Source organism: Telopea speciosissima, chromosome 3, assembly GCF_018873765.1.
Source record: "Telopea speciosissima isolate NSW1024214 ecotype Mountain lineage chromosome 3, Tspe_v1, whole genome shotgun sequence".
Lineage (NCBI taxonomy): Eukaryota > Viridiplantae > Streptophyta > Magnoliopsida > Proteales > Proteaceae > Telopea > Telopea speciosissima.
In genome coordinates this window covers 50928187-50946178 of record NC_057918.1, presented here as the reverse complement: position 1 = coordinate 50946178, position 17992 = coordinate 50928187, and the positions used below count along the sequence as shown (strand labels likewise).

At 42.4% G+C, this 17992-nt stretch overlaps 1 protein-coding gene across 4 annotated transcripts in view; it reads right to left on the bottom strand.

The window, feature by feature from the left end:
- LOC122656541 (ribonuclease 2) overlaps window positions 1-17992 on the bottom strand; it is a 90965-nt gene that overhangs the window by 15211 nt on the left and 57762 nt on the right. For 2 of the 4 annotated variants that reach the window (XM_043851101.1, XM_043851102.1), the window contains exons 7-8: window positions 4025-4186; window positions 3311-3413 (exon numbers count right to left, since the gene is read on the bottom strand). In XM_043851101.1, the coding sequence (XP_043707036.1) occupies window positions 3311-3413; window positions 4025-4186 (265 nt within the window). The remainder of the gene's footprint in view (window positions 1-3310; window positions 3414-4024; window positions 4187-17992) is intronic. The other 2 variants (XM_043851103.1, XM_043851104.1) reach the window with 2 other exon arrangements.

The window sequence follows — 17992 nt, the reverse complement described above, 5'->3', positions numbered from 1 at the left end:
CCAAAGGGGAGGTGGGTTTATAAGGAGGGTATAGGGAAGTTCTGGAGGATGATTTAAGAGGAAACTTGGACGGTGATAAAGGAGTGGGACTGGGTAAGATGGAGGGAGATGGATTTGGTAAAAGGGGGGTAATTGGGAATAGGGAAAAGAGAGAAAAGGTGGACTACTACTAAAGGGGGAAAGGGGTTGGGGAGAGGGGGAGAAGTTACCAGATCGTCGCATAGGAGAGGTTCGCTTGTCAAGAAAATAGCCACAGGAGGTAGCGCAGACCAGAGCTTCAGTGGTAACAGCATAAGTGACAGAGGAAGCTTGAGGAGGCAAGGCGTGGTTCATCGAGACTTCGATGGAGGCGACAGATTTTGGAGATCTTCCACATACGGCTTTGGAATCCTCTCGGGCCAGGTTTTTTTTGCAAAAGTTACTTTTTAGTAGACGATTGAGTCACCAAAAGGGAAACCTCGTCTCCAGGGGCAGTATCGTTGGTTGAAGAGAGGACCTCATCCAGACCAAGGGGGTTGTAGGTCTTCTGTGAAGCCAGAGAAGCAGGCTTAGGTAGAGTCGTAGCGTTAGGCACGGCAAAGGTTAGAAGGGCCTCGAGACTAGCAGGCAACAGCGCTCCCTACCAGTGCGAGAACCAGAGGCCGGAAGATCACGGCAGCGATGACTTTGGCTGCGGCGAGAGCTTTGACTGCGGCGAGAAGATGATTGTCCCCGTCGAGAAGTACCAGAAAAGTGTGACTGATGCAGAGGAACTAGAGGCCCAGAGGACCTAGGTTGATGGTCTGATCCACAAGAGTCGACACCAGGCCCAATGAGGTTAAATAGGTCTGTCGGAGGGGTAACGGTACCGTCAAAGGAGGCGGAGGGGCGAGGGGCTTTGCCAGAACAGACCTTTGAGTGATGTCCAAAGACTTTACAATGAATACAATAAGGAGGCATCCAGTCATAGTTCACCGGCAGCTCAAAGCTAAATCTGTCGTCTTCAACAATGGAAATGGATGAGGGAAGAGGGCAATTAGCAAATATATCTATGCAAATACAAGCATACGAGAGCCTGTCCATCTTTAAGGTGCGAGCGTCAGAATATAGTGGGAAGCCAATGACCGAGCCTAAACGGCTAAGGTACTCTTGGCACCAGTAGTGCAATGGGAGACCGGGGAGAGTGATCCACAAGGAAATAGTGCTGAGGTCGACCTTTTGGAGTCCATTGGCGGAGGAAGATCGGTTTAGAACCAACCATCCAAGGGGCACCAGTAAGGGCGCGAGCTTTAACTTCATCGGAGAAGAACTTGAGGATAAAAACTCCACTATCAAGAAGGAATAAGTCCAGAGCCCCAAGAGCTTTCCATTGCTTGGCGAGGGAACCTTTGACAACGTTGAAAGCAGGTTTGGAGCCAAGGAAGTGGCCGACGAGGCAGGCTTGCCATTTGGTGATTTCGGGAGATAATAGGTTGTTGGGGCATTAGGTGAAGAAAGAGCCATTATCAGAGGAGGGCTTAACATAATGGAGGGAAGTATCAAAGGAAAAAGGTTGACAAGAGAAGAGGGAGTACCAAGACTTTGGTTCAGCGGGAGCAACAGAGGGAGTGAAGGTGGAAGCGGTGATGGAATCTGGTTACTAGCCTATTATGTTAAGTTTCTAATTTCTTGTTGCTCGAGGTGCAAGTATAGCCCTCTTTATATTGTGAAGGCTATTAATGCCTCCCCCATGATTTTACAATTGAACGAAATTGCTTTTGCTGCAAATTATGTTTCCTTTCTCAAGTTTTGATTGTGACTTGAAGGGCTGAAGGAGGCCTGACTGTGAGAGCCTAATCCACCTATCCCACCTTCTATTTTGTTCCCTTTTCTATCTCCTTCCCTCTCCATCGATCTCTGTGTGTTGCTGGGCTATTGTGATTCCCCATCCATTGAGAAGACTGCTCGAAGGCCACTGCTGCTACCCCAGTGCTGTTGCTGCTGCTGTTCATCAACAAGGAGGATTGAACCACCCTTTTGTTGGCCTGCTGCTGTCCTATTGCCAGCAATAATCGAACTTGGATAACTCTTGGAGATCGATCAGCTTGAGATGGAACGCAATTGAAGATTGAACTCTGTTTCCAACAGGGTATTGAAGGTTGAATCACACCCACAAGGGGCCTACTCGATCCCAGTTTGAACCCATTCTGTGGGCTGGTTTGCTCTACAGCCGTAACCTTCTAATTTCATCACCAACTCAGATCTCCTCTGCTGTTCATCAGATCTGACTCAAAATTGTAGCAAAGCCTCCTCTCCAAAGGTCCCACACTAGATCCAAGTTAGAGCTCAAGCTGGTGGCTAGTTTGGCCTGCAGAGTTTTACCTGCTATTTTGGTATAGATGCTATTTCTCCCAATTCCACCACTGGAATTGTATGAAACTTTCAGCATAGCCTTCCCTCTTTACAAGCTACACTCGATCCCTACTTTGGTGGTATTCTCATGGCTGGTTTGGCTTAGAACCCTAACCTGGTAATTTTCAATTTTGTGGGTTATTTTGGGACTAGTAACCTAGTCTTACATTAGGTCCTCCTACCTCTCCCTTACGTGGTCGTTGGAGAAGTCGTCTTGGCCTCAGTGTTCCTCAGTTCCTGGAGGAGGGGAGTATTTTGAAAGAAAGAAGGGACATAATAACGACCTGGGATACATTCATTTATTCATGTGTTCGCTCCTTGGTATATGAGAAATATAGAGGTTGCGTAAGAAGCACCAAAGTAGGAATTTATTGCGAAAATGTAAGGCCTTGGGCATATTGCAATAACAGTAGAACATTTGGCACTGGATTCAAGCAAGAAATACTGCATAAAAAGTAATGAAATCAGACAATCATTACCACCCATTACAGACTATTTTTCAGTCATCCCCTTCTGCTCTAACTTTCGAAAAGAAAGTATGACATTAGAGGTTACGTCCATTTGTTGGGGGCATATTTAGATGCAAGAATTCTCAAATGTGGGGACCTATAAATGGTGTGTCCTACACTCCCTAATTTTCAGTGTTAGTCATACAGATTACTTAACCATATGCAAACTTCTGTTATGGTAGACCAAACCATATAATACAGACAACAACAGCAAAACCTTTTCCCAACTAATTGGGGTCGGCTACATGGATCCCAAAAGTAACAGAAATTAATAATATAAAAAAGGGAAGGCGCACACAACAATAACATAAACTCAAACCAAACCATATAATTTAGATTAAATCAAAATAATCAGTAGTCATGCAGACCTAGTTTGCTCAAAAGTAGCAAACATTAAAGCTAAACAATAGTATAGTGATCAAAAGACTTACTCAATGGCACATATATGGGCAAGCTGATGTATCTGGGACAAGAGCTTCTTGAAGCAAGCAAGTCAGCTCGACTAGCAGAGTCAATTTTTATGCAATCACGCGGCTGCAATATGTTGTTACCTTCAGAAAAGCTAGTTCCAAATTCTTTATACAGAGATGACTTATTAACGTAATATCATTCATAGACCAGGGGGTGGCACTTTATTGGTATGATATTAAAAATGAACAACCATTTGACAAAGAGATACAAGCAGATCAAAGGAGGGAACAAATGAACAACCAATTGAAAGACTGCTCGCATAAAAACCAGCTTTAATTATAATGACTTTCTAATCTAATTTAAAGAGGAAACTTCCTAGAACGAAAGTTTATGGGTTCAATAGTTATGGCAATTTGATAGAATTTTGGCCTTGGTTTGATGGGACCCATTAAATGGAGCTCAGATCCTCTGGAACGCATATTCTAAGGATAACCCTGCACATCACATTGAAATGGAGTGAAGCATCATAAAGGTGCTTCTGTCAATTCCACATTTCAGATATCATTAACCAAAATGCATTTTGATTCTTTTTTTTTGCCCCTCAACACAGCTTGCTAGGGTTATCCCTGGAATTCTCTTTCCAGATGATCCTCTGTCATTAAAAATTGGGCTGCAATCCAGTCTAACATTAGAAAAGATAATGAATCTCAAATAAGTGAAAAGTTTGATGTTACCTTAAAATCTTTGTAAAAGCATAAACTGATTTCCTCCACAGCACCATGTGAGCAAGACAATAAAGGGGAGGCCCCTACAGCATTCTCAATGGCAGAAATAACTCCTCCCAAAGGATACTTTTCAGAATTAGAAGCTACATATCCAGCCTCAGTCAGAATTCCCTGGTATTGAGAGACTATTATGTCAAATGAAGCCACTTAATAAGGATTAGAAAACAATCGAAACACAAATAAGATTACACTAAAAAATTTTGTAGGATGCCAAGTGTCAACTCTCACCACTACTTGATCATTTCTTGAAATGGAAGTTACTTTGTCAATTCAAACCAAGTCTTTGTTGTCAATTGACTTCAGGATTTTTTACTATTTTACGTGATTCTATCTGAATAACATTCTTTGCTAAGGAAGTAGTAGGAGAAAGAAAACCATCTGTTACGTAAATCATAGTAGTCAAGCCGTCTCCTAGGCGGTGGCGCCTTGGCATCCAGTCGGTTTTCAAAATGCAAGGCTGATGTAGATTTGGTCAATCGATGGGGCTGCAAGATAGGCCAAAACCTGGCCCATATTTGGGGTTATTTAAGCCCATCGGTTTCAGCATGTACCTGGCCCATGATTTGGACCACATTCAGCCCATTAATTCTGTCCAAAAAAGAAATCAAGCCAGCAGAGAGTTTTGGGACATCGAGCACATATTCTGCATCGATTGACCAGCCTTATTTGGGGAAAGATAATAGTCATTGGCTAGCTGGCTGTTAGGAGATTATTCCCAGATTTATTTTGAGACAATGTCCTGCTCTAAAGAAGGATATATTTCCAGATCTTATGGGCCCCACGGCCAGCTGTATGGAGACAATTTTGAAGATCAGTATATTTGTGCGTGGATGCTTCTTTCCAAGGCATATTGAGCTGTTAAGCTGATCTGGTTTAGGAGAGATTTTACGATTTTATTCAATTATCTAGTTATAAGGCAATTTAGGATTCAGATTTTGTTCCTTGCGTGGGGTTTTTGTTAACATAGAGCTAGTATCAATTTTAATTAGATTGCTTAAGCAATTAGAACTTTATTTGTTAACCAATTAGATTGGATTTGCATTGGAATGTTTCTAGAAGAAGTTAGGTTGTAATCGGTTGCTATTTAAGTAAAGAAGGTTGAATACAGCCAAGTCGAGTTTATGAAAATTTGAGTTTTGGGTTCAAGCTTGAAACCTTGTTAATGACTATGAGATGCCTAGAAGCCCAAGGGACAGAGTGAGACGCTCAATCCAATTTTATCCTTATTCTATCTTCTTCTAATTTTCTTTTATTTTCCAATCGATTGCTGATTGAAGACCCCCTCAAAATATTGTATGCAGTTCAGTTTCCTCTGATGTTTTGCTGAAGATCTCCACAGCTAGACAGTACATCGATCCTACTGTAGGGTTGATTCTTAGTTGAACTAGCTCCTACATCAAAGATGTTGGAACTTGGAACGCCTTGTATTGGGCGCTTTTTTTACAAAAATTAAATGACTTAGATTCTTTTTATTGGTTTTTGTTGTAAATGGGTACAAGGGTAGAATTGTCTATTAGGGCTAAAACTGTCATGTACCTATTCTAGATTGTTCTCCTCCATATTATAAATAAAGAGGGCATGTATCTCATTATACACCAAACAACATGGTATCAGAGCATCACACGATCTACAACGCTAACCCCTCTCTCTCTCTCTCTCTCTCTCTCTCTTCTCAGTTTTGCGCCTCCAAAAAACCGAGACCATCTCTCTCTCTCTCTCTCTCTCTCTAGGTTTGCATCTCCCATCCCCTCCGTCCCCTTTTTCCCTCTCGGTGGTGCCTCCCTAGACCACCGAGAGTCCCTTTTATTTCCTTTGAAGATGTCTCCCAAATCTAAATCCTTCGGAATGTTTTTCATGATCTAAGAGATCAAACAGTTTTTTTTCACAGGTTTTCTACGCTTTTATTTTCAACTTTTCCAGGGCCAATCCCTGCTTGTTTGCTGCTGATGTTCAGAGCCAATCCTTGCTTTATCCTACGTTTTCCTCCTGGTAGCTGAAGATCGACTTTCTCAGGGTTTTCACCCATATCGATTTTTACAGGGAAACCCTGATTATCGATTTTTTTGTTCCAGGGCCATCCCTGCTTATCTCATGTTGCTGCTGCCCAGGGCTAACCCTGCTAGTATCAATCTTTCAGCCACTTCTTGTTGCTGCTACCCAGGGCCATTATGTGTTTCAGGATCTAGTGACAGGAGCAACGCTTGGTTCTGGTAGAGTGCATGATGGTCTATATCTGCTTGATGAAGGATCAACTTCGGTCTCTGGTCAGGCTCTTCAGACAGTGTCTCCTACTACTCCTACTGGTTTTGACTTACTTCAGTGACATCGGTGTTTGGGTCATCCCCTCTTAGGAACATTAGCTCGCATTTTTCCTTCTTTTAAGCATTAAATCGAGTGATTTTTTCTGTGAGGCTTGTGTTTTGGCCAAACAAACTCGATCACTTTATTCTAGTTCAAATAATAAAAGTGACACTCCTTTTTCATTAATTCATTCTGATATTTGGGGGCCCTCCCATTGTACTTCTGTTACTGGCTTCTATTGGTTTGTTACTTTTATTGTCACGCTAGAACTACTTGAATTTATTTGATGCGGACGAAGGGCGAGGTTTTTCATTGCTTTCAGCACTTCCATCGTATGATTCAAACCCAGTTCACTACCACGGTTCAGGTGCTCCGCAGTGATAATGGTCATGAATAAATGGAGGGTCCTTTTCAATCATACCTTGCTACCCATGGCATCCTACATCAAACCAGTTGTGTTGATACTCCTGCTCAGAATGGGATTGCTGAACGGAAGATTCGACATCTTTTAGAGGTGGCTCGCTCTCTTATGTTTGAAATGCATGTCCCTCCATAATATTGGAGTGATGCAATGATGACAGCAGCCTACCTCATCAATCGAATGCCATCTTAGGTGCTTGATTTCCGCTCTCCTCTTGATGTTCTCCAAGGGTCTTCTGCATTTCCTATTCCTGCTAAGGTCTTCGGCTGCGTCTGTTATGCTTGTGATCATCATCCCCCACCTCTGCATATTTTTGGGTTACTCGGCCACTTAGAAGGGATACAAATGTTACCGTCCTCCTACTCGATGTTGGTTTGTGACCCTGGATGTGATTTTCTATGAGTCAGTGGCTTACTACTCTATGACACTTCTTCAAAGGGAGCATTCTATTTCTCCGGAAGATGAGTCGCCTCTTGATGTGCCGCCACCATTAGTACCAGATACTCACATTCAGGGAGAGATTGTTCCACAGGACATTAGTTGGCCTAGACTAGAGATGTGTGTGTATGTTTGAAATCAACAAAAGCAGCCCATTATTACCATCGCACCTGCTCTACCTAGCCAATCGTCGCCTCTTGATCCTGATCCAGGTCTTACTCTAGTTCCCTTCAACGAAGGTAATTCTCCATCCTCTCCTGTTGTTGACTCGGTTGATCCCCCACTTGATTTTCCAATTGCTGTTCGCAAAGGTACTCGATCTTGCACCATTCACCCCATTGCTCAGGTTGTCTCTTATGATTCTCTTTCTCCTTCCTACTTTGCTTTTATGTCTTCTCTTTCCTTTGTTTTTAGTCCCAAGAACTGGCAGGATGCTTTTAGGGAATCACAGTGGAAGGCAGCTGTGGTTGAAGAGATGTAGGCTCTGAGGAAAAATGATACATGCAATTTTGTTAGTCTTCCTCCTCAAAAGAAGACTGTTGGTTGTAAATGGGTCTTCACAGTGAAGTAGAGGGTTGATGGTACAGTTTATCAATATTAAGGCAAGGCTTGTTGCCAAGGGCTTTACCCAGAGATATGAGATAGATTATCAGGAGACCTTTGCACCAATACCTAAGTTAAACAGAGTTAGATTCTAGGTTTAGGAAATAAGAAAGGAGAAGAAAGAAGTTGGAGGAGGAAGAAGATAGCAAGAGAAGAGAGAAGAGAAAAGAGAGGAGAGAATATTAGGCTGTAATCGATTGTGTTGGAGAGGCTTCTCCATACACCATATATTCATTCAATCATAACTAATAGAGAATTACATCCACCTCCCTAGGGAGGTATAAGGGAAATAAAGAAGAAAAAACAAAATTACATAATAAGGCAACTAGTAATAGAACTAGTTCCTAAACTACCCCTATTACATGACTTCTAACACTCCCCCCCAAGCTGGAGAATATATATCATGCATTCCCAGCTTGCTTAGGAAAGAGCTAAACTAAGGAGAGCCAAGAGCTTTGGTAAAGATATCTGCCAGCTGATCACCAGTCTTCACAAAAGGAGTACAAATACAGCCAGAGTCTATCTTCTCCTTGATAAAATATCTATCAACCTCAATGTGCTTAGTCCAGTCATGTTGAACGGGGTTGTGAGCAATACTGATGGCAGCCTTGTTGTCACAGTACAGCCTCATAGGTCCTTCAGTGTCAAATCCCAGTTCCTGAACCAGTCTTTTCAGCCAGATGAGCTCACACACTCCATGTGCCATAGCTCTAAATTCTGCCTCGACACTAGATCTGGTCGCAACATGCTGTTTCTTACTCCTCCATGTGACTAAGTTACCTCCCACAAAGGTACAATAGCCAGAGGTAGATCTCCTGTCTATAATGGAACCAGCCCAATCGGCATCTGTGAAACCTTCCACTCTCAAGTGGTTGTGCCTTGCATACAACAATCCTTTCCCTGGAGAGGACTTCAAATACCTCAAGATGCGATACACAGCATCCAAATGGCCACTCTTGGGAGCATGCATGAATTGGCTGACAAGTCCCACTGCATAAGAGATATCTGGCCGAGTTATAGAGAGATAGATAAGCTTCCCCACTAGCCTTTGATACTTTCCCGCATCAACAAGAGAAGGACCACAGTCCTCTCCTAGTTTGTGATTCTACTCAATAGGAGAGTTTGCGGGTTTGCAGCCTAACATCCCTGTCTCTGTCAACAGGTCAAGAATAAAGCTCCTCTGACATATGTTGATTCCTTTCTTGGTCCTTGATACTTCTATTCCTAAGAAGTACTTCAAGGGACCCAGATCTTTGATCTCAAATTGCTGTGCCAAGTAGCTCTTGAATCAACCTATCTCAACTGTATCATCTCCTGTGACCACGATATCATCAACATAGACAATGAGGGTTGTGATAGTACCATTACTCCGCTTGGTAAATAAAGTATGATCAGCTTGGCTCTGGGAGTATCCATTCTTCAGAATAGCCTGTCGGAAGTGCTCAAACCATGCCTTTGGTGACTGTTTAAGACCATATAGTGCTTTCTTAAGGAGGCACACTTTCCCTTTAGCTGAAGGCATCTTGAAGCCTAGTGGAGTGTGCATGTACACTTCCTCTTCCAAATCACCATGAAGGAAGGCATTCTTCACATCCAACTGATATAAAGGCCAATCTTTATTGGCAGCCAAGGATAGAAGAACTCTTATCGAGTTATGCTTGGCCACAAGAGCAAATGTCTCCTGGTAGTCAATTCCATAGACTTGACTGTACCCCTTGGCCACCAACCTTGCTTTGTATCTCTCAATACTGCCATCAGATTTATACTTGATTGTATAGACCCATCTGCATCCAACTGGGACACGTCCCTTGGGGAGGTCAACAAGTTGCCAAGTACCATTCTTCTCAAGTGCCATCATCTCCTCAGACATGGCTTGTCTCCACTTTGGGTCAGACATAGCATCAATGACATTCTTGGGAATGGAAGCAGTAGAGAGAGCAGTAATAAAGGCAAGGCCTGTAGGAGAAATTGCATCATAGGAAACAAACTGGGATATAGGATTAGTACAAGTTCTTTTCCCATTCCTAATAGTAATAGGAAGGTCCAAATCAGATGGAGGAGAAGAAATGTCACCTGATTGAGGAGGATGGATCTCAGGATGTGGATCTGGATCTGAAGAGGACTCTTGGTAGATCATCTTTCTTGTATTATGCAAGCTTTCACCTTTTTTGTATGTAAGGTGGTAATCCTTCTTTACCTTCTCTTTACCAGAACCACTTTCAACAACCAAATCTGTATTCCCCCCTGGTTGATCATCAACCTCAACCACATCTATAGTCCTATGTTTCCCAATGTCAAGCATAAAAGGGGATGTAGGTAGAGAAGAAAGAAAGAAATCATCAGTAGCCTGTTCACTCCCACAATTCTCCCCATGAAGAGGATGCTGAGAAGGCACAAAGAAAGGGATAGACTCAAGAAAGGTAACATCCTTGGAAATGATACAGCGGCGGGAAGAAGGATGATAACCCTTGTACCCCTTGGTAGTAGAAGAGTACCCAAGGAAGAGACACTTAGAGCTTTGGGGTCAAGTTTAGTGCGAGCAGATTTGTTAATATGCACATAACAAACACAGCCAAAGACTCTAGCTGGAAGAGAAAAAGCAGAGGCCTTGGGAGATCAGATGTCCAAGGGAGATTTGAAATTAAGAAGCTTGGTAGGCATACGATTGATGAGAAAGGAGGCACTAAGAAGAGCTGCGGATCAGAAGGTCTTGGGGACATGCATGCCAGACAATAGGCTACGGGTGACCTCCAATAGATGGCGATTTTTCCTCTCAGCAACCCCATTCTGTTGGGGCGTGTCAACACACGCTAGCTGATGGATAATGCCATGAATAGTAAAGAAGGTTTGAAGGCCACCAAACATGTACTCTCCCCCTGTATCAGATCGCACAATTTTGATGCGAGTCTCAAATTGAGTAAGGATCATTTGATAAAAATTCTGAAAGGCATCACAAACATCACTCTTACGCTTCAAAAGTACAGTCCATGTGGCACGGGAAAAATCATCAACAAAAGACACAAAATAACGAAAGCCAAATAAAGAAGTAGTAGGGGAAGGACCCCAAACATCAGTATGCACAATATGAAAAGGAGCAACAATTCTATTACCATGATAAGGATATGAAGACCGACAATGTTTGGCAAACATACATGGTTCACATTGAAAAACATGAGAAGAGGCGATAGATGAAAATAAGTGAGGCAATTGTTTCCTCATTACTACAAAAGATGGATGGCCAAGACGGCGATGCTATAACATAACAGAATCCACAGAACTACTATCATTTTAACCACACATATAGGAATGAGCTGTGGGCAAAAACGGATCAAAAAAGTAGAGGCCTTGCTCCTCACGTCCACTACCAATAATCCTCTTCATCACCAAATCCTGAAAAAGACAGTGAGAAGGAAAAAAGGTGACACAACAGTTAAGAGATTTAGTCAAATGACTCACGAATAAAAGATTAGTGTAAGGTTAGGGACATCACAAGGAAATAGATGATGTCACGGATATTACCCTTACCGATATGGAGGAAAGGGAGCCATCAGCTACCCTAACCTTGTCCTTACCAAAGCAAATGGTGTAGGAATCATAATAATGAGACGTACCAGTCATAAGGTCCGTGGCACCCAAGTCAATGACCCAAGACTGGGCAGTAGTAGAAGCTGAGGTGGAGACCCGCAAAGCTGAGGATGATGAGGATCCAGCTATACTAGATGTAGGAGATGTGCTCAACTGTGACACAACCTTACGAACCACTGCATCCATAAAGGTGGAGTCATCCTGTGGGGCATCAGCATCAGTCGCCGCTGCGGAATGAGCTCGAGCTCCCCCTCTACGGCCACCACGACCACGCATACCAGGAGGACGACCATGGAGAGACCACCACCTATCCTTGGTGTGTCCAGTGCGTCCACAATGATCACATTTAAATCTATCTCACCCAACTCCACTGGCACCAACTGTCTCCACAGTACTAGCTTCCTCACGGTTAGGCCATGGGCCTCTACCACCTCCACGGGTATCTCGAACAGAACTAGAATTGAGGGCTGACCTCTCAGATGATGCTGGTGGTGGTGCCATAGTAAGTCGCCTGATCTCTTCACTTTGTAAGTAACTATAGACTTCACTAAGAGAGGGAAGGGGAGACCGGCCTAACAGCTGGAGTCTAACTGGCTCATAGTCAGAGTTCAGACCACCAAGCAAAGAGAAGACACGCTCTTTTTCAAGAGTCAAATACACCTTGGCTTCATCCTCTGGGTTGGTCAAATGAAGGTCTCTGTAGTGATCATACTCTTCCACAAGACTAAGGAACGCACTGTAGTACTCAGAAATAGTGCTGTCACCCTGTTTCAATGAGTGGATTCTTTAATGGAGCTGATAGACCTAGGCAGTGTCACCTACTCTGTCAAAGGCCACAGAGACACTATCCTAAATACTTCCTTATAAACCTTCTCCCAATCTCGGGCTTCATGGAGAAGATCAACCATGTCATAACTATAGAATTTTCAGTCTCCCATTTATCAAAAGTAGGTGAATCAATTGTGGGAGCCTTGATAGCACCTGTGATATATCCAAGTTTCCCCTTACTCCTAAGAGAAAGTCTCACAGAATGTGACCAATCTAGGTAATTAGTACCATCAAGCTTCACAAAAGAAATCTGTTGGTAAGTACTCTCATAAGCCAACCGAGGGACAACGAGAGGGGTCGTGAATCAGCGATGCAAGCACGGATGCATCCTGAAGCAATGCATGATGGAAGGGATTTGATAATAAACAAGAACACCAAAGACAAGTGGGGAGTACACACTCAACCTAAACAAGCAAAAAATCCAATAAGCAGTCTAGGATAGCACACTGCCGAAGCAGCAAATCTCTAAGAGGACTTAAATCAAACACTTCTAGTGCATAACAATAGCAGTCCAGTAGGCGGTCCCTAAGAAGAGGCCTCACAAAGGCTTGCAAGGTGTAGTAATAACTTCAAACAAGTAGGAGAGCCTCACAAAGGCTATGCATACACATCCCTCAACCAAGGGAGCATCAAACTGCAGCTCGAAGCAAGAAAAAATAAGTAAACACTCTCGGGTATACCTGAGCAAAGGATCCCACACAAGGAGCAAAACTGCACATATAGCTTCTTCAATCAGCAAGGGAGATCATATTCACTCTCATAAGTAGCCTTGGACGATGCAAAAGGGCCAAACCAAGACACAAAAAGAATCCGAGAATGGCAGCAGCTGCAACCTGAAACTGAGACTGGCGGAACTTGGAGCAGCAGCTGTGGGAGATCCAAATCTTCAAAGAAGCTTCAAAAGGTCTCAAGTAGAGCCTTCAATCATCAAAGGAGGCTAGAATGAGCCTATTCCATATTCTTTAAGCAAAGCTGTACACAGAAATCTCCTCTTTGGAATCTGTTGGTTGAACCGTGGGTCAGAGAGAGGGAATAAAATAATTGAATTGCTTGTATTAATGAGAGAAAGGCCCCTCTATTTATAATAGAGGGTAAGTTACAAATAATAGAAGCTAGGCGATGTGGGACTAAAACCCACATAGCCGGCATAAACTAATAACATAAAAATAACCCCAAAAGGACCAGAATACCGTGGGGGTATTCTGGTGTACATTATTCTAACACTCCCCCTCACGCTGGATTATACAAATATGAAAGAAGGAAGATCCAGCGTGGACTAAAGAAAAAAAACTCTCTACTAAAGAAAAACTCTCTCCATAACAATGCTAACACTCCCCCTCAAGTTGGCGCATACAAAGTACTAATGCCCAACTTGAATAAAACGGGAAAAATAAGTTGTAGCAAAATCCAGCTTCAGAATGAATGCAGCTCCCAAATAGACCTTCAAGAACTTGAAAAAAATAGACATTCAAACTTGGACCGACTTGATCAGCAAAAAAGGCATCTTTCACCAATCTTTGTCCAATAATGAATCTCTGAAGTATAATCTTGAAGGTAGGGCAGTAAGCAGATGAGTCAGGCAGCAATAAAGATCAAGCAGCGGAAACAACCAAACTGTAGGACCTCATATGGGCAGGCAATAACCAAACATCTTCAAATTTTTAACACCAGCCTCCCTCTTACGACAAACGTAACCCAATAACAAGGTAGATACTTATTGGCAATGGTGAAACCTCGACCTTCTATGTTTTGACCTTATGTTTTGCACCAGTGTCCTGCATGTTACGCTCTCTGCAGGCTGCGGGTATCTGTATATAATCCCCCTCACGTATAGTGCACGTGGACATAAGAGAGAATAGGTTAGAGATAGGGCAAAACATAACATTCCAGAATGGTTCAGTGGCTGCCAAGTGTAATGGAAAAAAGAAGAAATGATAAGGAAGAGAATACCATTAACTTCCAAGGGTGTTATGGGTAATGCCAAAGGTATGTTTTGGGAGGGGGTGAAAGAAAAACAGCAGTGGGATAATGGAGTAGGATTAACTTGGGTAACATAGAAAGCTCCAACCATCTTCCATCAATCAAACAAACACTTTGAATGGAAACCCCTGCAGGGGAGAAACTCCTAACCCCAATATTCAGATCTGAAAAAGATTCAAATCTGATTCGAAATAAGGAAATGCTCCAATTGTCAAGGCTTGTTTAATCTTCAAACAGGGAGGAGCAATTGTGCAAAAGATTCCATGGTAGAAACGCCCACATGCTAGACAGTACTAAGAAGATATCCGGACAGCAATGAATGGAAGTAGCCTCAACAAAACTGGATCAGATCTGAATCTGTAACAACGCTAGTGTGCAAGCTCCAAAGTATGCCGGATATTAACCATAAAGGCTCCACATGACTTAATAGGTTCGTAGGTGCAACCAAAAAAATCGTGGAACATTGGTGTAATCCCAAATAGGCTGATCTCCAAGGTAGCAAATTCGAGTCTTCAATAACGAAAGAAATTCGATCTCCAATAAAAGGAAACTCAATCATAATCATAAGGCAACAAGATTCCACATGAAGGCAGCAGTAACACATCAACCAGTCATGCTTACAGAAGCCAATCAATAACACCAGCCAAGTAGGTAGTGAAGCTCAAAAAAAATAACCAGCAAAATAAGATAAATAACCAGACACATCCATAGGCAGTTGAAGCAGCCAACCATAGAGTAATAAGTAAGGGAAATAGGTTGTAAATTGAAGAAACCAAGCCAACAGAATGAACCGTAATTTGTTTTCTAAAAAACCTGATGTAAGATGCTAAATAATGGGTTGAATACTCCTCTGATATGTATAAGACTCTCCTCAAAATATGAGCTTGATAGGAAAACCCTAACCCTAAAATCGATTGTTGTCAGGGTTTTAGAAAACCCTGAAATTGAGATCGATTTAAGGAAAGGGGGCTGTAATTGCTGATGTAGACATGTAATAGATGCTGACCAAGGCTGCTAGAATGGAACCTCCAAGGTGAACAATCCATCTCCAGTATGAGTGAGACTTGATCTTCAAAGGGAAGAGACTCCAAAAAATCGTAGAAGTAGAGCAGGGCAACACCAGCATAAAGGACCTTCTTCAGGCCTTGAACTGATGAAGGAGAGTTCTCTTTCAATGTTAGAACCACCTCCAAAGCATTCGAACAACAGCAAACATCCCTAGCCCAAATCAATTTTTATCAGGGTTTTGGAAAACCCTGAAAAGAAGAGATCGATTGGGGAAGGGGTCTTCAAAAAACTTGGATAGGTGCAATATTGAGGTCGATTGGTCCTTGAAGTGGGAGAAATCAGCCCTCCAAAAATTAACAAAAACTGAAACCTGAAAGTAAGGGTTTTTGGCAGGTAACCAAATTAACAGGTTAAGGAATTTTTGCTGTAGAAACAAATCCAGCCATCAGAAAGGGTCCAAACTTGGGTCGAGTAGGGCTTGTAGTAATAGGGAATCACCCCCAAAAAATTAGTTGCATCTGAAAAGGGAAACCCTAAAATCGATTGGAGTCAGGGTTTTGAAAAACTTGTCAAAACCCTGACAAGTTGAGATCGATTAGGGGATCTAGATTGGAAAAAATAATAATTGATGGCGAGAAAGAAAAGAGGGAAGTTAGGTGTAGGAATAGGGTAACAAAGGGCTGGAAAAAGGCTGCTTAGGGTGTTCTTCTATTAAAGGATCAGGTTTATCGAGATCTGATCTCAAAGAAGGAGGAACCCCAAAATCGTAGAAGAGGCTTCCAGCTGTTTTTTAATAAAAAACGATAGGAGAGAAAGGGGGCAGCACTAAATCATCGATATGATGTTTACCTCATTAGTGCTGCCCCTGTTTTTGTGCTGAAAAGGAGAAAAACAGGAGCAGGAAAAAACGAGAAAAAAGGGAGAAGAGGAGAGATCGATTGGAGGAAAAGAAGGGAGAAAATAGGGTTTTTCTCTCTCTAACCTAGATCAGACCAGCTCTGATACCATACTGGTTTAACCGTGGGTAAGAGAGAGGGAATAAAATAATTGAATTGCTTGTATTAATGAGAGAAAGGCCCCTCTATTTATAATAGAGGGGAAGTTACAAATAATAGAAGCTAGGCGATGTGGGACTAAAACCCACATAGCCGACATAAACTAATAACACTTAATAACATAAAAATAACCCCAAAAGGCCCAGAATAACCCCACGGTAGTCTGGTGTACATTATTCTAACAGAATCCTTAGACATAAAGGATTTCAAAGAGAAGAGAAAGAATGAAAACAGGGACTGAATACGACTCTCAAACCTTGAGCCTGCTCTGATACCAAGTTAGATTCTAGGTTTAGGAAATAAGAAGGGAGAAGAAAGAAGTTGGAGGAAGAAGATAGCAAGAGAAGAGAGAAGAGAGAAGAGAGAAAAGAACATTAGGCTGTAATCGATTATGTTGGAGAGGCTTCTCCATACACCATATATTTATTCAATCATAACTAATAGATAATTACATCCACCTCCCTAGGGAGGTATAAGGGAAATAAAGAAGAAAAAACAGAATTACATAATAAAGCAACTAGTAATAGAACTAGTTCCTAAACTACCCCTATTACATGACTTCTTACACACTGTCCATGTTCTTTTATCCGTTGTTGTCAATCTGGAATGGGATCTTCAACAACTGGATGTCAAGAATGTCTTCCTTCATGGGGAAATTGAAGAGGAGGTATATATGGATGTTCTACCTGGTTTTGATTCTCCTAAGACTCAGGGAAAGGTGTGTAAGCTGAACGGTGCCTTATATGGATTGAAGCAGTCACCTCACACCTGGTTTGGGAGGTTTCACAAGGCTATGGTGTTGGTTGGCTACACTCAAAGCAATGCTGACCATAGACTATTCATTAATCGACTTGAGGACAAGATTGCTATTTGATTATCTATGTTGATGACATTGTTGTCACCGTTGATGATGTTGATGAGATCTCTCACCTTAAGCGCTACCTGGGTAATGAATTTGAAATCAAAGACTTGGGACAGCTTCGTTATTTCCTCGACATTGAGGTGGCTATGCCTGCTCGAGGTATCTTCTTGTCTCAGAGGAAATATACTCTTCACCTTCTGTCTAAGACAAGACTATTGGGCTGCAAACCAGCTGATGCTCCAATTAATGGAAATGTTCATCTCTTAAGCAAAGAAGGTGAGCCTATGGATAAGGGGCAATATCAGCACTTGGTTGGCCGATTGATATATCTTGCTCATACCCGTCCTGACATTGCTTATGCCGTCAGCTTAGTCAGTCAATATATGCACGACCCATATTCCACACATATGGAAGCAGTTCATTGTATTCTCCATTACTTGAAGTCTGCTTAAGGTCGTGGGATTCTTTTCTCTCCTCATCATCATCTTCGAATTGAGGCTTTTACTGAAGCTGATTGGGCTGGGTCACCTGATGATCGTCGGTCTACCACAGATTATGGCACCTTTGTGGGTGGCAACCTGGTTACTTGGAGAAGCAAGAAGAAGGCTGTTGTGGCTCGTTCTAGTGCTAAAGCAGAATTTCGTGCTATGGCACATGGCATTTGTGAGCTCTTATGGCTCTATGGTCTTCTTCTTGATCTGGTTGTTCCTGTTGTTCTCCCTATGATGCTATACTGTGATAGCAAATCCACCATTAGCATTGCCCATAATCCAGTTCAACAAGATAGGACTAAACATGTGGAGATTGATCGTTACTTCATCAAGGAGAAGTTGGAA